The sequence below is a fragment of the Sus scrofa genome, chromosome 4 (genome assembly GCF_054392235.1).
Source record: "Sus scrofa isolate SSC_HxYL_T2T_F1_AM1 chromosome 4, Sscrofa_HxYL_maternal_Yorkshire_Landrace_v2.0, whole genome shotgun sequence".
Lineage (NCBI taxonomy): Eukaryota > Metazoa > Chordata > Mammalia > Artiodactyla > Suidae > Sus > Sus scrofa.
In genome coordinates, this window is record NC_139386.1 from 112821350 (window position 1) to 112840339 (window position 18990).

Genomic DNA, 18990 nt, shown 5'->3' on the forward strand with positions numbered 1-18990 from the left:
GCAGGTAATTTGTCATGTGTGGACTCTGAGTGGGTCCTTAGGCTTTATTTGGGAAAAGGTATGATTGTTGACCCAGTTTGTTTTTGATATACCTTTAGGTCGTCTCAATGACATATACGGAGACTATAAATACACATACTGGGCATGTGGCATAATCCTGATCATCTCAGGCATCTATCTCTGCATTGGCATGGGCATTCATTTTCGACTTGTGGCAAAAGAACAGAGGGCAGAGGAGAAGCAGGAAAAGGAAAGGAAAGAGATGGAACCAAAAGAAGTTATTAAAGCAGCAGAATCTCCAGACTTGAAAGGCATAGACGATGGAACCAAAGAGGATAAGCTCTGAAGTTGGATAAAGCGAAGCTTTGGACCAAAGATACCTGAAAAATTTTCCTCCATCATGTTCTGTTCTTGGAGCTCACCATGGACAGTGGGTATTTGTGGGGAAGTCATGCCAAGTGTTCACTGATGAAACTTTTATTTCCTTCCTTTACATGAGTCATAAATATGTCACTTCTTTAGGTGGTAGGGGATTTGGAAAAGATGACAGAAGGAAATAGGTTTTATTTGAAGTCATATTTATTAAGATATACATTACATGCTATGTAAACAAATCCCTCTTATAAGAATAAAGTTTGGGAGTTCCCATTGTGGCTCAGCAGGTTAAGAACCCGACGTAGTGTCCATGAGCACATGGGTTCGATCCCTGGCCTTGCTCAGTGAGTTAAGGATAGGGCATTGCCTCACGCTGCAGCGTAGGGCATAGATGGGGCTTGGATCCAGTGTTGCTGTATCTGTGGTGTAAGCCAGCAGCTGCAGTGCCAATGTGGCCCTTACCCTGGCAACTTCCATAGGCCGCAGCTGTGGCTGTATTTTAAAAAAAAAAATTAAAAAGAATAGTGAATTTTGACAAAGGTGTTGAGTCAGATAACCTCCTAATATAGAACACATTGAACAGTCAAAATAATTCCTTTCTGCTCCTTTGCAGTCAATCCCCTCCTCTTCACTATAGCCCCCAGGGGCCACTGATCTGGTTTCTGTCCCTGAAGTTTTGGAATGGAATAAATGGAATCACATGGTATGTAACTGAGGTATTTAGTAGATATTTGGTCTTTATTCTCAGTGTCTGGTATATAACTCCTAGAACCCTTGGAACCTCAGGAGTGATCAGAATGTCTTTTGCATGCTAATTCAGTGACTGGTAGCTGGAGACTCCTTTTTTTTTTTTTTTTTGTCTTTTTAGGGCCCCACTGGCGGCATAAAGAAATTCCCAGGCTAGGAGTCAAATCAGAGCTGCAGCTGCCAGCCTACACCACAGCCACAGCAATGCAGGATCTAAGCCTTGTCTGCCACCTACACCACAGCTCATGGCAATGCCAGATCTTTAACCCCACTAAGCAATGTCAGGGATCAAACCCAAGTCGACGCTAGTCAGGTTCGTTAACCGCTGAGCCACAACGGGAGCTCCTGGAGACTCCCTTCTTCACTTCAGGATGGGGCTGGTCTCCAGGAAGGACAAGGCCTGATGAGAGGCCTGATGCTTTCAGTCCCCCTGCCGCCCTCGGGGAAGGGAGGGAGGCTGGAAGTTGAGTTCAGTCACTAATGGCCAGTGGTTTCCTCAGTCACACCCATGTAATCAAACCCCCAAAACTTCAGAGAGCTTCCTGGTTGGTGAATACACTGAGGTAGTGCGAGAGCACCCAGAGGGCATGGAAGCCCCACGCCACTCCTCCCCCACAGCTTTTGCCCTGTGCATCTTTTTCATCGAGCTGTTCCAAGTTTTTTTTGTTTTTTTTTTTTTTAAGTTGTTTTCTTTATCATATGTCAGTAAACGTAAGTGATGTGTTTCCCTGAGATCTCTGATCCATTCCAGCAAATTGTCAAACTTGGCCAAGGAGTCATGCCAACTCCCAGTTGATAGCTGATTGGTCAGAAGTGCATGTGACAACCTGGGACTTGGGACTGGAATCTGAAGTGAGGGCAATCTTGTGAGACCAAGCCTTTCCATCCGTGGAGTCAGACACTAAGTCTGGGTTCTTTGTGTCAGCGCTGAATTGACTGTAGAGCACCCAGGTGGTGGTGTCTGGCCAGCTGGAGAAGTGGTCGTTGTTGTGGGGAAGAAACTCACGTTTGGCGTCACAAGTGTTGTAAGAACAGCTGGCGTAGCCTTCTGCGTCTTTCACACACCATTAGGTTTTACGATGCCCCCATGTTGCATGTTGAGTAGTTCACTACTTCTTTCTTGCTGAGGAGTATTGCTTTGTATAGACAGACCATACTGTGTATATCCATCCACCAGTTGGACATTTGAGCTGTTTATGCTTTTGACTGTTATGAGTAAAGAGTCTATAAACAGGAGTTCCCCCAGTGGCTTATCAGGTTAGGAACCCAACATAGTGTCCATGAGGATGTGGGTTCTATGCCAGGGCTGGCTTGGTGGGTTAAGGATCTGGCGTTGCTTCAAGCTGCAGTGTAAGTCACAGATGCGCCTCAGATCCGGTGTTGTGATGGCCATGTTGCAGGCCTGCAGTTGCAGCTCCAATTCAACCCCTGGCCTGGGAACTTCAATATTCAGCTGTAAAAAGGGAAGAAGAAAAAAAAGATGCTATCAATATTCACAGAGGTCTGTGCAGACATATGCTTTCACTTCTCTTGGATAAATGCCTAGGATTGGAATTGCTAGGTCATACAGCAAGAGCGTGTTGAGCTTTGTAAGAAATATCACACTATTTTCTCAGTGGCTGTACCATTTGGTAATTCCCCCTGGCACCATATGAGGATTCTAGCTGTTCTGCATCCTTGTCAGCGCTTGGCATCACTGGTCTTGCTACCTTTTCCATTCTAGTAGGTTTATGGTGTGTGATTTTCCCTGAATGCTAATGATACTGACCATTTTTTTCATGTGTTGTCCTCTCTACCTCTTTTAATCCTGGCATTTAACAGTTACTTATGTGCCTTGTGTTTTTGTCTTTCAAACTCTTGAGGTGACTTTTCCTGGCAAATCTGACAGTGGAATGAACAGTATATTTGAACATCCTTAAATATGTGGCAGTGTATTTAAATAGATGGTTATGAAGTCTAGTAGCGTGGAAAGATCCTTATGCTATAAGCATGATACAATGTTAGGTGAAAAAAATAGAACACAGGAGTTCCCGTCGTGGCACAGTGGTTAACGAATCCGACCAGGAACCATAAGGTTGCGGGCTCGATCCCTGGCCTTGCTCAGAGGGTTAAGGATCCGGCGTTCCCATGAGCTGTGGTGTAGGTTGCAGACGCGCCTCGGATCCCACGTTGCTGTGGCTCTGGTGTAGGCCGGCAGCTACAGCTCCGATTCGACCCTAGCCTGGGAACCTCCATATGCCGTGGGTATGGCCCTAAAAAGACAAAAGACCAAAAAAAGAAAAAAAAACTAGAACACAGACTGGATAAGTATATATAATATACTCAGGGGAAAAAAAGGACATATGTAGAATTCCAGCCATACTGGTGTTGGAATGGTGACTTTTTCCATATATACATTTTCCTTAAGGTGAATGTGATTGTCATCTTTGCTCTAATAAAAATGAATAGATATGAAAAGAAGAGTTCTGATAAGAGGAGCTTATCTCCTAAGTCAGTAAAGCTAATGAATATTATAAGCCATTGTTTGTTTGTGTGTTTAACTTTGAGAGTTGCATTCTGGTGAAAGGGGGGTGAATGTGACTTGGAAGTCACAGATAGCCTCAAGTCATGATTTTGCTGGTGCTGGACCAAAGCTGTGGAGTGTGGAGTCCACAGGCCACCTGTGCAAGCCACCAGCGCCCCCTTCATGAGACAGTGCTCATGGGATGGCATTCTTGTGGTTCCCCTTCTGATGAACTGCACGTGGATATTTAACTCAGGAAGCCAGAGCATCTGCACTTAGCCACATTACATGTTGTGACTGTCCGTCTTACATTATCTTACCAAGATCATGATCAGAAAAAACCACCACCACAATGCTATCACAGAAAGACAGGGTGATGTTGCCCAAAGGAGAAGTCTACCTTTCCACACATTCACTCAACAGATACTATTGACATTGACCCTAAGAGTCCGTTCTAAGCACTGTTCTCGGCATCAAAGGTGTATTAGGGAGCAACACACAGCTTTCTGGGTTGAATAGATATTACCTTCTGGTAGGAGAAGGCAGACAGTTGTAAGGGAAAAAAAAATAGTTTTCAGAATAGAGCAGTGGATAAAAGATTAGCTTTCATTTATTCGTTCATCTAAGCAGTGGTTTTTTTGTTGTTGTCTTTTTGCCTTTCCTAGGGCCGCTCCTGCGGCATATGGAGGTTCCCAGGCTAGGGGTCGAATTGGAGCCATAGCCACTGGCCTATGCCAGAGCTACAGCAATGCAGGAACAGGAACAACAGCAGTAGTTTTTGTTTTTTTTGAGCATCATCTATATACCTACTATTTGCTGGATGGAGGGGATGACGGTGCTCACAGGCCTGTTCTGGCGCCCACAGCTTCTAGTCTAGTGAGGAAGACTGTGCAGTAAGTGCTCTGAGGGAAAAGGTGCCTCACTCCATCTTGGGAGGACCTAAAAAGCCTAAAAGTAGAACAATTCAGAGTTACTGTCATGGCTCAGTGGTTAATGACTCCAACTAGGAACCCATGAGGTGGTGGGTTCAATCCCTGGCCTTGCTCAGTGGGTTAAGGATCTGGCTTTGCCATGAGCTGTGGTGTAGGTTGCAGACGCAGCTCAGGTCCGGTCTTGCTGTGGCTCTGGTGTAGGCCAGCAGCTACAGCTCCGATTAGACCCCTAGCCTGGGAACCACCATATGCCATGGGTGTGGCCCTAAAAAGACAAAATAAATGAATAGAAGTATAACAATTCTGAGTCTCAAAAACATAATTGTGAGGATTAAAGGTGAAAGTGCCCAGCGAATAGTTTTTGTCCTTTTAACAATGAAAATGGAATCCACTCACACCCAGAGTGCATTAAGGGAAGCGTCAGTGTGTTTCAACATTAACCAGAAAAAAACAATGAAAAAGGACTGCTGGTAACACCTACGTAGTTCATGGTTTATGAAGCCCTTCTGCATGCAGTTTATCCTAAGTGAAAACAATGCATTGTGGCATCCTGGATCGGGTCCTGGAACCAATAAAGGTATTAATGGAAAGCCTGGTCTGTAGGTTAGTTAATAGGATTGTCCAGTGTTAACTTAGTTATGACCAACGTGCCATGATGGTGAAATTAATTTCCAAAATAAAAAGTGAAAAAACCAAAACAACCCACGGTACAGCCCCTCCATCCTAGCGGGTCAGAGGAGCGCCAAGCAAGAAGAGCATGGCGGCTCAGCGGCCAGAGGTGAAGGTGGGGCTGATGGGAGTGAAGGCTAGAATGGAAGAGTCCTGGGTAATCATTCTCAAAGGGTGATTAATGGCCCAGGCAATCACTCGGTTCCTGCACCCAAAACAGCAAACTGATTCTCCGTCACTAATGAATTCACTGATTGACAGTCCTTTTCCTTGGCCCTGAAATTCATTATGTGATTTCTTCACTTTCGGATTTCCTTTCCTACTATGCTTTACTGTTTCAGGAATTAAAAGAGTCAGGTTTTCCCTGGTGGCACAGTAGGTTAAGGAACCAGTATTGTCACTGCTTGAGGCTTGGGTCGCTGCTATGGCTCTGGTTATAGGTGTGGCACAGGTTCAATCCCTGGCCTGGGAACTTCTGCATGCCGCAGGTGCAGCCAAAAAAAAAAAAAAAAGGAAAAAAAGAGCCTGAGTGCTCTTCATATTTGAGGGTGTAGAGACATTTTTTAAAAATAAAAAAGTTTTTCTAAGTATTCATCTTATATTTGAGGGCCAACCACATGCTCAGCATGGCAGAAAGCCTTGGGAATACACAGTGGTGATCAACATAGGGGTGTTTCCTCAGAGTTTATAATCTAGAGAGTGAGACAGACGTGAAACCGTACATAATCTGTAATTATGGAAAGCAGCAGGGTTGGACATCATGCTGCTTCTTACCACGTGATGACTATTTCATCTCATTATGTCACTTTGTGACACACCTGGATAAAGTCAGCAAATTCTCATACTTTTCAGTCTATCAAACACTTTTACCTAAAGCAGCTTTTACAAATCCTGATCACCCATAAACAAAACAAAAAGAACCTATGGAGTGGGAGAAAGTATGTGCAAATGATAGGATGAACAAGGGCTTAACTTCCGAAACACACAAACGGCTCATACAACTCAATAACAAGAAAAAACAAACAGCCCAATCAAAAAGTGGGCAGAACATCTGAATAGATGTTTCTCGAAAGAAGATGTGCAGATGGCCAATAGGCACATAAAAAGATGCTCACCGTTACTGATGATTAGAGAAATGCAAATCAAAACTACAATGCATTTGGAGTTCCCTAGTCGTCTAGGGGTTAAGACTCAGCACTTTGACCACTGTGGCCTGGGTTCCATTCCTGGTCCAGGAACTGAGATCCCACATTAAGCTGCTACATGTGCTGCCCCCTCCCCAAAAGCTATAATGCATTATCACTTCACACCTGTCAGAATGGCCATCATCAAACGTCTACAAATAGAAAGTGCTGGAGAGGGTAGAGAAAGGGACCCCTCCTGCATTGCTGGTGGGAATGTAAATTTGTGCAGCCACTCTAGGGAACAGGAGGAAGATGACTGAAGAAAAGTTCTGGGTCCACCCCCTCCTCCCTGACTCCCTGCAGCAGCCTTGGCTCAGCCCCAAATAGCCTCCTAAGGACCCCCGGGCCTGGGGGTCTCACGCCCCCCTCCCCAGTGCAGCCTCAACACTGCTACTGTCGGAAGTACAACATGCCCTGCACATACACATACAATGAGCACGTGACAGTGGTGGATGTAACCAACTGAATTGTAAATCAAAGAAAAATTCAAGAAACTAAATATGTTTGAGGATCAAAGGCATGCTGGAAGACTCCAGACTTCAAGATACAACACAACCAACCTTTGCTCCTTCCCACGCCTTGGTTAGCGGGTCTCTTTATCTGAGGGCTCCCGCCCAGGCCTCCTTGCCGGCAGGGGTGGAGGGCAGAGGGGCCACTTCTCTTTCCACAGCTCAGCCTCAGCCAGCTCTAGAGTCCGGCAAACTGGCTGAAGCCTTTTGCTTAGGGCTCCCTCAACAGTGAGACAACCCCCATCTGTGCTGATCATCTGAGCTTCGGAAAACCTTCCTGGGCTTGAGCTTCTTGCTCACACCATCACAAGTGGTCACAGGCTTAGCGCTTTCATTTAGGGCTGGGTGCTTGAATCGGCTACTCTGACACCTGACAGCTTTCTTGCTACTGGCTCAGCTGATAGGGATTTATACATATATATATTTACTGGATAAGGGGTCATTTGCATCTCTGTTAGACAAAAGTGTACAAATGAACACAGAGCCTGGGCCCCAAACAATAGGAAACAGATTGGAGCTCCCTGGTGTCTCAGTGGGTTAGGGAACTGGCATTGTCTCATCTATGGCTATGGTTCAACCCCTGGCCTAGGAACTTCCACATGCCACAGGTGAGGCAAAACAAAAACAAAAACACAGTAATAGGATTCTAGAACCTAGAGAATTAAGTCGTCTGTGGCTGGTTCCATGAGGCCAAGCTCCATCCAAGGGAAACTCTGAAAGGACACATCATCATTCTTTGTCCTCTTTTGAAGTTCTGCTGATTTTGTGTCACACTTCCAAAGTGAGGTGCTATGGCAACCTCATCACCTAACTGCTGGCTCAGCCTGTTGTCACTGCCTGGTACAGCAGCCAAACTCACAGCTGCTCCAAGTCCAGGGCCTCCTACCTGTAGAGCTCCCTGCCAAAGGGTACCAGGTCCCCTGCAGGTCACCTGGCCCATCAAGACTGGAAGTGGTAAGGCAGAGACATGGGACCTCCCCAACTTCACCCCCGTTTTCCTCCCCAACTCCTGCCCCCGTGGATCTATAGCAATTTCAGGCCCACACCAGACGCATGGGCCACAGCTGCCCACAGATGTCTTCACCAGTTCTCACGAGTACATGAAGTCTAGTTTCTATCATAAATTGCTTATTTCATGATATTCTCTCTTTTTTTTTTTTTTGTCTTTTTTAGGGTCGCATCTGTGGCATACGGAGGTTCCCAGGCTAGGGGTCTAATTGGAGCTGTAGCTGCCAGCCTATGCCACAGCCACAGCAACACAGGATCCAAGCCACGTCTGTGACCTCAGGGCAATGCCAGATCCTTAACCCACTGAGCAAGGCCAGGGACCAAACCCGCAACCTTGTAGTTCCTAGTTGGATTCGTTAACCACTGAGCCATGACAGGAACTCCTCATGCCATTCTTAGTGATTCTGTCCTCTGCACAGTCCTGATACACTGCCCAACTTTTTTCAGTGGCCCGCTTGGGTTCTGATGTCCCCTCATGGCTAGAGCACGGTGGTTATTAAGAGAATGAACCTTGATGTTAAATTCCAGCTTAGGCGGTCCCCAGCTCCAACTCCCCAAGCAAGGTATTTAACTTCTCTAAGCATCAGTTTCTACATCTGTAAAATGGGAATAATGGCAGAACACCCTTAGATGGGTGCTACGAGGATTAAATAAAAGGATGGCAGTAAAATCCTGAGCACAGCCCCTGACCTAGGGTTATTCCCTATGATCACTTCCTTTATCATATTTCGCACTCACCACCATGACATGCTCTTCAAATCACCATGGTCACATTTACCAGGCTGTGAACATTTATTTTTTGTCTGTTTAGGGCCATACCCACGGCATATGGAGGTTCCCAGGCTAGGGGTCCAGTTGAAGCTACTGCTGCCCGCCACAGCCACAGCCACAGCCGTTCAGGATCTGAGCTGCATCTGGGACCTACACCACAGCTCATGGGCAATGCCAGATCCTTAACCCACTGAGCGAAGCCAGGGATTGAACCCGCGTCCTCATGGATGCTATTCAGGTTTGTTAACTGCTGAGCCACCACTCCAGACTGTGAACGTCTTGAGTCACTGACCGTAGAGACATCTCTTTTGATTGGAGGGCTGGGCAGGCTTCCTGGAAGAGGTGGCATGTCAGGTGGGATGTGACTTGTTGGATTGAGGTGGGTAGACAGGGACAGGATGGCATGTCTCAGGTGTGTAGAAACCAGCAGTAGAATCAACTAGTCTTTGAAATTGTACAAATTTTTTTTTTTTTTTTTGCTTTTTCGGGCCACACCTGCAGCATGTGGAAGTTCTCAGGAGTCGAATCAGAGCCACAGCTGTGGACCTACACCACAGCCACAGCAGCTTGAGATCCAAGCCACGCCTACATCCTACAGCACAGCTCACGGCAGTGCTGGATCCTTTAACCCACTGAGCGAGTCCAGAGGTCGAATGCACGTCCTCATGGATACTAGTCAGGCTTGTAACTGCTAAGCCACAATGGGAACTTCCTATATAAATTATCTTAATTGAGCAACCATGTGTTAACAGACTATGCATCAGGCCCTGAGCTGGGCTAGGAAGACAGAATACTAAATAAGAAGTTTTCTGTTGAGCAGTTGCTGTTGCGGCTCAGCAATAACAAACCCGACTAGTATCCATGAGGACATGGGCTCCATCCCTGGCCCTGCTCAGTGGGTTAAAGACCTGGTGTTGCTGTGGCTGTGGTGTAGACTGGCAGCTGCAGCTCCAATTTGATCTCTAGCCTGGGAACATCCATAAAGAGACTGAAAAAAAAAAAAAAGTTTTCTGTTGAGAGTTCCTTGGTGGCTTTGATGGGTTAAGGGCCTGGTGTTGTGACACTGTGTCTCAGGTCACTGCGGTGCTGGGGATTTGATCCTTGGCCCAGCAGGAAATCCGCCTGCCCTAGATATACCCAAAAACAAAAACAAAACAAAACAAAAAAGCTTTCTGACTGTTGGAGGCAATAAAAGGATTCAGTGCTTACAACACAATGTGATGACCCGAAAGTCCAGGAGCTGAACTCCCAGGACTCAAAAGTGGATCAAGGACACAGCGCTTCCCAAGCCGAGGTCTGATGAGGGCAGAGGGCATAGGATGTCCTTGGCCTCTGGGCTGCCTTGGAGAAATGAATGAAGAGGCATCAGTGTTCTATGCCCATCTGCCAACTACCCCTCTCTCTCCCTCCCTTATATGTGAACAGGAGTTAGTCCTATGCATGAAGTGAATGTCCCTGTTTCTTGAGCCCAGTTCTCCAGGAATTCAGGTGGTGACTATGGAGGAGGCAACCAGAGGCTAGGGGAGCACATACAAAACTACTGAGAAGGAAAGAGTATTACCTGCCTAAAGAAAGGTATCAAGGAATTCCAGTCGTGGCTCAGAGGAAATGAACCTGACTAGCATCTGAGAGGATGCAGGTTTGATCCCCGGCCTCTCTCAGTGGGTTAAGGATCTGGCATTGCCATGAACTGTGGTGTAGGTCCCAGACGTGGCTCAGATCCTGTGTGGCTGTGGCATAGGCCAGCGGCTGCAGGTCCAATTCGACCCCGAACCTGGGAACCTCCATATGCCATGGGTGCGGCCCTAAAAAGATTAAAATATATATATATAAAGGGAACACAAGGAAACACAGGAAAATGTGTTCCTGCTGGAATGTAAATTCCACGAGGCAGGGACTTCAAGCATCTGAAGAAGACTCCATCTCTGGCATGCAGCCCAGGATGATGTCGTATGCAGTGGCGCTCAAGTAGGTGCTGAATGTAAAAAAGAATGAACGAACGAATGGGTAAGTGAATGAAGACGAGAGATGGAGCTCCCGGAGGTGGGGACTGGTGCACAAGCTGCCTGGCTGGGGGCCCTCAGAGGTAGCTCAAGACTGGTGTTCTTTAAACATCTAATGCATCGACCAACTCCTTCGCGCCTCGCCTCCCCCACCCACAGTTCTATCAGCCAAAAGGGAGCGAGAACACTCAGCAGGCAGGAAGCACATTCCAACCTAGATGACTGATACCCTCCTGTGACCCGGAGTGTGGCCTCAGGTGAGTGAGTGATCAGGTGTCCACCAGGCTCTCAGGCTCCATTCAACCCAGGGGCTGGTGAGGCCGAACCACTGCAAGTTCACCGTGTTTACTGCCAGTGCCACCCAAGGCAGCCTCCTGACCCACAGGCCTGGGGACACCTCCCCCGCACCACCCCCCTCTTGACTTTGCCCTGATCACCAAAGTGTTTCTCCAGATACCCCCAGGGGAGGTGGCCGACTTGGCACCCAAAGCCTAGCTCCCTCGGGAGCCACCCTGCCCTACACAGCCCCCCTGGGGCAGCCCCAGCCTCAGGGTTGGTCCCCAGAAACTCAAGCTGCTTGTGCTTCTCAGCAAGGAACAGATGCCCTGGGGACCTGCTCAGGACCTGCCTCCGGAGTCAGCCCAGCCCCCTGCCTCACAGCTCACCGCGCCTCCTCCCACCCCAGGCAACACCACCACACACTCACCAGGAAGATGGTGCCCTGGGCTCTGGGCTCAGAAAGATCTGGGTTTGGAGCCTGGCCCCACCACTCACTGGCTGTGTGGCTCTGGGAAGAATACTGCACTTCTCTGGGCCTCAGCTGTGTGCCTCAGTTTCCCCGTCTGTAAAATAAGGACAATAATGATCATAAAAGCCAGAGTTTAGTGCAGGAAACTGGTATTCTGAGCAGAAATGGAGGTGATTCGGGATTCGGTGCTTATGGGATGCGGGATGGCTGCATGGGGGAGGGAGGGAGGGGAGTTGTCTCCAGAGGATCTGCTCCAGCGGCTTGGGCAGGAGGGCCTCCACTGCTGCTGCCAGGGGTGGGGACCGCACACTGCTGCAGGAAAAGATGCACATCTGTGGGATCCTGCTTGCCAGAAGGGAGCAGCCAAAGCAGCGGGAGGGTGGTCTCTGGCTCCCGTCCACCTTCCAAGTCCCACGTGAAGGTCTCAGCGTCAGATCACAGGATGCTCTCCCCTCGCTTGTCCCTCCCCAGAAGGCCTCCCCCTGGCTTCCCTCCTTTCCAGCCGTCAGGATGCGGCAGTGTGGAGCGCCCTCGTGTGGTCGAGAGCGGCCCTGCAGCCCGGCCGCCCGGATCCCAGGCTGCCCTCCTTGCCGCTCAGAGCCGCTGTCCCACGGATGCCAAGGCTGTGCCATCGCACACCCCCTCTACTCCAACGGGCCTGCCTCTGACCTACATTCCCGGCTTCTTTTACCTCTGAATGTTATCTCACATTTTAAAATTCAGTATTCTATGCATATCAAAGAGTATGCATTAGTTATCTATGCCTATGTGACCAATTACCCTACAATGCAGCAGTTTAAAATAGCAAACAATTACTACCTCAGTTTCTGATGGTCAGAAATCTAGGAGCAGCTTAGCTGGGTGGCTCTGGCTGAGGGTCTCTCCTGCATTTGCTGTCAACACACTGGCTAAGGCTGTGATCATCTGAAAGCTGGGGTGGCTCCGCTTCCAAGCTCACTCACTCTGTCATTCACAAGAGCTCTTAGTTCCTTGCCTTTGGGCCTCCCCATAAAGCTGCTGGGGACAGTTCAGCTGGCTTCCCCCAGAGCAAATGCTCCCAGGGAAAAAGAGAGCAAGAGAAAGCAAAATATTGGAGTTCCCATTGTGGCTCATTGGAAATGAACTCGACTAGTACCCATGAGGACACAGATCTAATCTCTGGCCTCGCTCAGTGGGTTAAGGATCTGGTGGTATAGGTAGCAGACACAGCTTGGATCTGGCATTGCTGTGGCTGTTGTGCAGGCCTGCACCTGCAGCTCTGATTCAACCCCTAGCCTGGGAACTTCCATAGTCACTGGTATGGCCCTAAAAAAAGAAAGAAAAAGAAAGAAACCAAAATATTAAAATCTAACCTCAGAAGGGTCATACCATCATGTCTGTTGAATTCTCACACAAGTTGACCCTGGGACAATGGGGGAGGAATAGGAATTCCAGGAGCAGGGGTCACTACGGTCCTTCTTGGAGGCACTCTCTCTCTCTCTCTCACACACACACACACACATATGTATTTTCTTTTTAGGGCCACACCTGCAACATATGGAAGTTCCCAGGCTAGGGGTCAAATCGGAATTGCAGCTGCCGGCCTACACCACAGCCACAGCAACACAGATGCAAGCCACTCTGCAACCTACACCACAGCCCACAGCAATGCTAGGGTCCTTAACCCACTAATATCGAGGCCAGGGGTTGAACTGACATCTTCATGGATACTAGTTGGATTTGTTACCAGTGAGCCACAACAGGAACTCCCAAATACATATGCATATTTTTTAGATGTTACAAAACAAAATATGATCAACATGAAACCAAGCAGGACCCTGTGGAGTTCCTGGGCACAAAAGCCTTTCTGTGTTATTTCTTGTTTGTAGAAACAAGGCCTCATTCAGCCTCCGTGACTTTCCCTGAGTTCCAAAGGGCAGGTTCAAACTATGGCTAATCAGGGAAGGGAGGGGATACAGAGACAAGGGAAGAGCAGTCAGGAAACAGTAGCGCAGCCTTGGGCCAAGGTCCTGGTTCCTCAGTCAGGAAACAGTAGCGCAGCCTTGGGCCAAGGTCCTGGTTCCTCCTCAAGGATTAGACACAACAGTATCTTTGAGAGCACCTATCTGCACAAAGGCCCCCACCCCCAAATTTTGCCTATATAAACATCTCCCAAACCATTGGGGACTTCAGGGTTTTTGAGCACAAGCCACCCATTCTCCTTGCTTGGCCCTGCAATAAACTGTCAACTTAAAAAAAAAAAAAAAAGCATAACCTGAAAGTTGAGAGTTAAGTTTTATTTGGGGTGAAATTAGGACTTAAGCCTGGGAGACAGCATCTCAGATGGCCCTGAGAAACTGCTCCAAGGAGGCCAGGGGGGAACTAGGACGTATGAGTTTTTGCAACAAAGGGAAGATAGTAGGAAGCATAGATTCACAGATAACCCGACTGACAGACAAAGATGTCCAGAAAACAAGTTTCTATTGGAACATGCAAAGGTCTGGGCTTCTTGGAATCACTCCTTTGCTATGGGCCAGTCGTTGTTTCTTTCCTGAGTTCCCTCAGGGCTCACTGGCCCACTCTTGGGAGTGGCTGTTCTCACAGATGACCCTGACATCTTTCATTTTGTCCACTCAACTATGGCCCAGGAGGAAGCCCAGCTCTGAAACACCACCCCAAAGAGGAAAGGGGGAAGCTCCAGATAGAGGTCAGAAAGGTGGTGGGGAGGTGCATGCACCTGCTAGGCTCCCTGCTGCCGAAAATGTCCCCACAGGAATAATGGCAGGTGCTATGATGCACTGCAGCCCAGACCCCCCTCCAGGCATGCCCGTCACTCCCCAGCCACTGGGACTGTCCCTTCTGGATTTCTTAAGATCACGTGGCCTTCCTAGGCCAGGCTGCACCCAATGCCAGTCAACATGAAGGCCTAAGGTCCAGCCAGCTCACCTCAATTTGGGTCACCTCTGAAGGTCGCATCAGCTCCTGTGCTCCCAGGAGGGTTGGTGGGGCAGTTGTTCAGCGCAGCTCACCTCCCTCTGGCCAACCCTGCTGCCAACCCTCTTCTGCAGGTGACAATCCCAAGAGGGTCCCCTAGTGAACATCCCACACTCGGCTCCATCTCAGAGTTTGCTCATTGAGCATCCCCACTGGCGACAGAAATTTAAGTTAGGGAGTGTTAGGAGTTCCCGTCATGGCGCAGTGGTTGATGAATCCAACTAGGAACCGTGAGGTTTCGGGTTCGATCCCTGGCCTTGCTCAGTGGGTTAAGGATCCGGTGTTGCTGTGAACTGTGGTGTAGGTCACAGACAGAGCTCGGATCCCACGTTACTGTGGCTCTGGCGTCAGCCAGTGGCTGCAGCTCTGATTGGACCCCTAACCTGGGAACCTCCATATGCTGTGGGAGCGGCCCCAGAAAAAGGCAAAAAGACTAAATAAATAAATAAATAAATAAGGGAGTGTTAAAAATGTACATTTTAGGAGTTCCTGTTGTGGCTGAGTGGGTTAAGAACCCGATTAGTATCCAGGAGGATGTGGGTTCGATCCATGGCCCCGCTCAGTGGGTTGAGGATCTGGCATTGCCGTGAGCTGTGGTGTAGGTCGCAGACATGGCTCAGAACCTGCGTTGCTGTGTCTGTGGCGCAGGGCAGCGGCTACAGTTCTGATTCGACCCCTAGCCTGGGAATCTCCATATGCCACAGGTTCAGTCCTAAAAAAGACCAAAAAAAAAAAAAAAAAAAAGTCCACACAGAAGATTCTCTAGGACTGGTGCAGACACTTAACTGTGAACCTTCTGGGCCTTAATTCCCTGGGCAGGAGACAGGGATGGGGTCAGAGTGAGACAGAGCTGCGGTTACACAGTTTGCTGCAGCAGCCTGACAGCAGAAGGGACACAATTGCCTCCTAGAGACCCTTCCAAAGAGGACGAAATACTACTCAGCAAGTGCTTGGCAGTGATGGGCAGAAGAGCCCACCTCCTGGGGGCTGGGCCTGTCCCGAATTAGGACCCAGGGGCGACCATCACCACCATCTCAGCCAAGAGGATTGTCCCCATGGAGATGAGCCCTCGGCAGGGGGTGCAGGCTCCAAACAGTGGAGAGGGTGACAGGGACAGGAAGGAAATGCCATCTCCAAAGTCAAGGCTCAGGCCTGTTTAAAGCCTTGATGCTGTCACAGGCCTGGGGGTGGGCTGGGCGGAGGAGGGCCCAGTAATTGAGAAAGCAAGCGGAGAAGGGCCCTGCGGATGCTGACCCACCCAGGTCTGTGCCTGGCTGGACTCCGAGCAGCACCCTTGGCCTCCTGGGTGGTGACACTGGAGGAAGAAGTGAGTGTAAAGCCAGACTTTCTTGCAGCTTGATGGGCTCTGTTTCTTTTTTCTTTCTTTTTTTCTTTTTTAGCCTCGCCTCCAAAAAAAAAGGAAATTCCTGGGCCAGGGATCGAACCTACACTGCCTTAGACAATGCAGGATCCTTAACCCACTGTGCCACAGTGGAAACTCCAGGCTTTGTTTCTTAAGGCACTTTCACAAGCATCCTCTCTCTCCTGACCCCCGCCTCCCCAGAGCCCTGGGGGGTAAGCAGGGCTGGTAAGGAGACTCAGGGAGGCTGAATGATTGGCTTATGCTCCTGGTAGGCGACGCTGGAACCCTGGAGACTCATGAATCCTTTCCCCTTCCCCAGCCCCCAGACAAGTACCCCTCACCTCTGCACCGTGTGTCTCTTTTCACATCACTTTTTTTTTTTTTTTTTTTTTGCTTTTTAGGGCTGCACTCAAGGCACATGGAAGTTCCCAGGCTAGGGGTCGAATTGGAGCTTCAGCTGCTCACCTATACTACAGCCACAGCAACGCAGGATCTGAGCCACAGCAGGCACTCCCTCTCTTCCACTTTCTAAGGTCCCTGATACTCCTTCAAGAGGGATCACTGAGGCGGCAGGCTCGGACTCCAGGCCCCAGGATTGGCCTCCTTCTGCACCATCCAGGTGAGAGCTAAGAAGTATTGCGAAGCCAAGTCATGGATCTGCCCGCACATAAAGAAAAATCCAAAGTTAAAGAGCCTGTCAGCAGAGTTGAGAAGGCCAAGCAGAAATCAGCCCAGCAGGAGCTGAAGCAAAGACAGAGGGCAGAGATCTATGCCCCCAACAGAGTCATGACAGAACTGGAACAGCAGCAGTTTGACGAGTTCTGTAAACAGATGCAGCCTCCTGGAGAATGAGCCGTCACTGTGTTCACATGAGATGGGACCCCGGAGGCTTTGTTTGTGTGTTACCAGTTTTAAGCTGAGATGGCCCATGTGGAGCCTTACACAACTAGACAAGGAGACGTGTGTATTCCTCAAACTGGATAAATCTGAACTTCCTCTGGGTAACCTGCTTCACTGGTTTCTCCCATCTGAATTGGCCCATTGCTTGCTGAAGAGACTTCTTCTATTCTTCTAAGATGATAGATTTTTTTTTTTAACCTTTTCTATTGCTTGGAAAAAAAAAATCAGTGTTCTTGTGAAACTGTAAATTTTCTCCAAAAAATACAAATAAAATATGAGTGAAATGTTACAAAAAAAAAAAAAAAAAAAAAAAAGAGGGGGGATCACTGAGCCTGGAGCCACCAAAAAAGACCCAGATTCTGAGCATGGCTTTGCCACAACTGAACTGTGTGACCTTGGGTAGGCTCCCTCCCCTCTCCGGGACTCCCTGGCTCTATGCTTTCCTCTGTAGGGGACAGGTGTGGGCATCAACACTCCTGAGAGTCCTTCTAGCTCTGAAGTTCTCTGGATCTAAGCTCCATATGACAGATACGAAAATTGAGGCTTAGCTTGTGGGTGGCTGGACAGGAGAAAAGCCTCCTCCACTTGCCCCACAGGGACCTGCCTCCTGTCTCTCCTCTTCCTCCAGCTCAACCTAGCAGCACAAGAGGGAAGCCCCAGGGATTCACTGTAAGGAGAATCCAGCCTTTTGGCTCCTTTTCTTGTATAGACCCAGAAGTAGGAAGCTTTAATGAAGCCAGGACCAACCTAATTATCAAAAAGCACTTTCAATAAGCACCTTTTAATCCACGGAGGAAGCTAGCACACTCAGAATAAAAAAGGAAGAAAAGCCATTATCTTGAAATGTCTGGGCTCCTACCTGTGAAAGCAGTGCGAGTAATCACAGGCCGTCACCCCAGCACAGCACACTGTCCCAGTGCAGGATAAGCAACGAGCAGGAGCAAGTGGCTCCTGAGACACAGGGAGCCTCAGGTCATCAAAAGGGCTGACGTTCCCTTTTAAATCCCTTCCATCCCAACCTCTTACCAGTATCCCCACCCTGCTCCTTCATTTCATAGTTCCCAGATTATTGTTATTATTATTATTATTAGCCACCTGCGGCACATGGCGTTTCTAGGCCAGGGATCAGATCTGTTGTGTTGGGCCGGGGATCAAACCTGTGACCTGGCGCTGCAGAGACATGGCTGATCCCATAGTGCCACAGGGGGAGCTCCCCAACAGACTGGACATCCCAGGTTTCTTTTTTTTTTTTTTGGTCTTTTCTAGGCCTGCACCCATGGCATATGGAGGTTCCCAGGCTAGGGGTCCAATCGGAGCTGTAGCCGCCAGCCTATACCACAGCCACAGCAACGCGGAATCCGAGCTGCGTCTGCGACCTACACCACAGCTCACGGCAACGCCGGATCCTTAACCCACTGAGCAAGGCCAAGGATCAAACCCGCAACCTCATGGTTCCTAGTCGGATTAGTCAACGACTGAGCCATGACGGGAACTCCCAAAGTTTTGTTCTGAGAGGAAGTCATTGTGTTCTAAGACTCTCTAACTGGGGACTCTAGCTTTACTTAAAGAGCTTTCCTAAGTTTCTTCCCAATTCTCTTTGTGCTGATGTTTGCTTAGACCAGGGTGAAGCAGTGAAGATGGTGAAATGTGGTCAGTTGAGATGAAATAAACAAAAGGAGAAGCTTGTTAGGAAGAGGAGAAATCAAACATTATGTTTGGAGGGTTCCCTCTGTGGTGAAGTGGGTTCAAGGATCTGGTATTGCTGCAGCTGCCGTGTAGGTTGCAGCTGCAGTTCGGATTCAGTCCCTGGCTGGGGAACTTCCATTTGTTGCAGGTGTGGCCATTAAAAAAAAAAAAAGTATGTTTGGGAGTTTACTGGTGACCTAGTGGTTAAGGATCCAGCATTGTCACTGCTGTGGTGTGAGTCTGAGTCCTGGCCTGGGAACTTCTACATGCCATAGGTGTAGCCAAAGAAGAAATTACATTTGGACCTGTTAAACTGAAGATGCCAATTATAGGCTCAAACATCTAACGTTTTAAATATGGAGTATAGGGAAGCAGATTTGAGAGTCATCAGAATATCGGGCACATAAATCCATAAACCAGCTGAAATCACTTTGGGAGAATGTGTTCCCCAAGAAGTGATGGGTGTGCAGGACTAGAGCCAGGCCCTGGAGCCTCCACATTTAGAAGTTGAACAGAGGAGGCGCAATCCTACATTGGAACCTGCTCATAGTACTGAAAGAACGGCTACCGTGAACAAGCAAGGCTAGAAACTGGAAGCAGAGGCCCTGTATCCCTTCTG

The 18990-nt window shown here is 48.7% G+C and overlaps 2 protein-coding genes across 2 annotated transcripts in view; both read left to right on the forward strand.

Moving 5' to 3' along the window:
• LOC100156854 (monocarboxylate transporter 1) overlaps window positions 1-3629 on the forward strand; it is a 39007-nt gene extending 35378 nt beyond the window's left edge. The window contains 1 exon segment of the mRNA NM_001444344.1: window positions 99-3629. Within this exon segment, the coding sequence (NP_001431273.1) occupies window positions 99-346 (248 nt within the window). The 3' untranslated portion in view covers window positions 347-3629.
• A 12702-nt stretch (window positions 3630-16331) lies between these two features.
• On the forward strand, window positions 16332-16693 carry LOC100519023 (small vasohibin-binding protein). Its single transcript, XM_005655437.4, has one exon. The coding sequence runs from the start codon at window positions 16437-16439 to the stop codon at window positions 16635-16637; it is 201 nt and encodes a 66-aa protein (XP_005655494.1). The 5' UTR covers window positions 16332-16436; the 3' UTR covers window positions 16638-16693.
• Window positions 16694-18990: the final 2297 nt, after the last annotated feature.

Bases quoted from the DNA above. Each gene is read 5' to 3' on its own strand.
- LOC100519023 (XM_005655437.4), top strand. From the start codon at position 16,437: ATGGATCTGCCCGCACATAAAGAAAAATCCAAAGTTAAAGAGCCTGTC.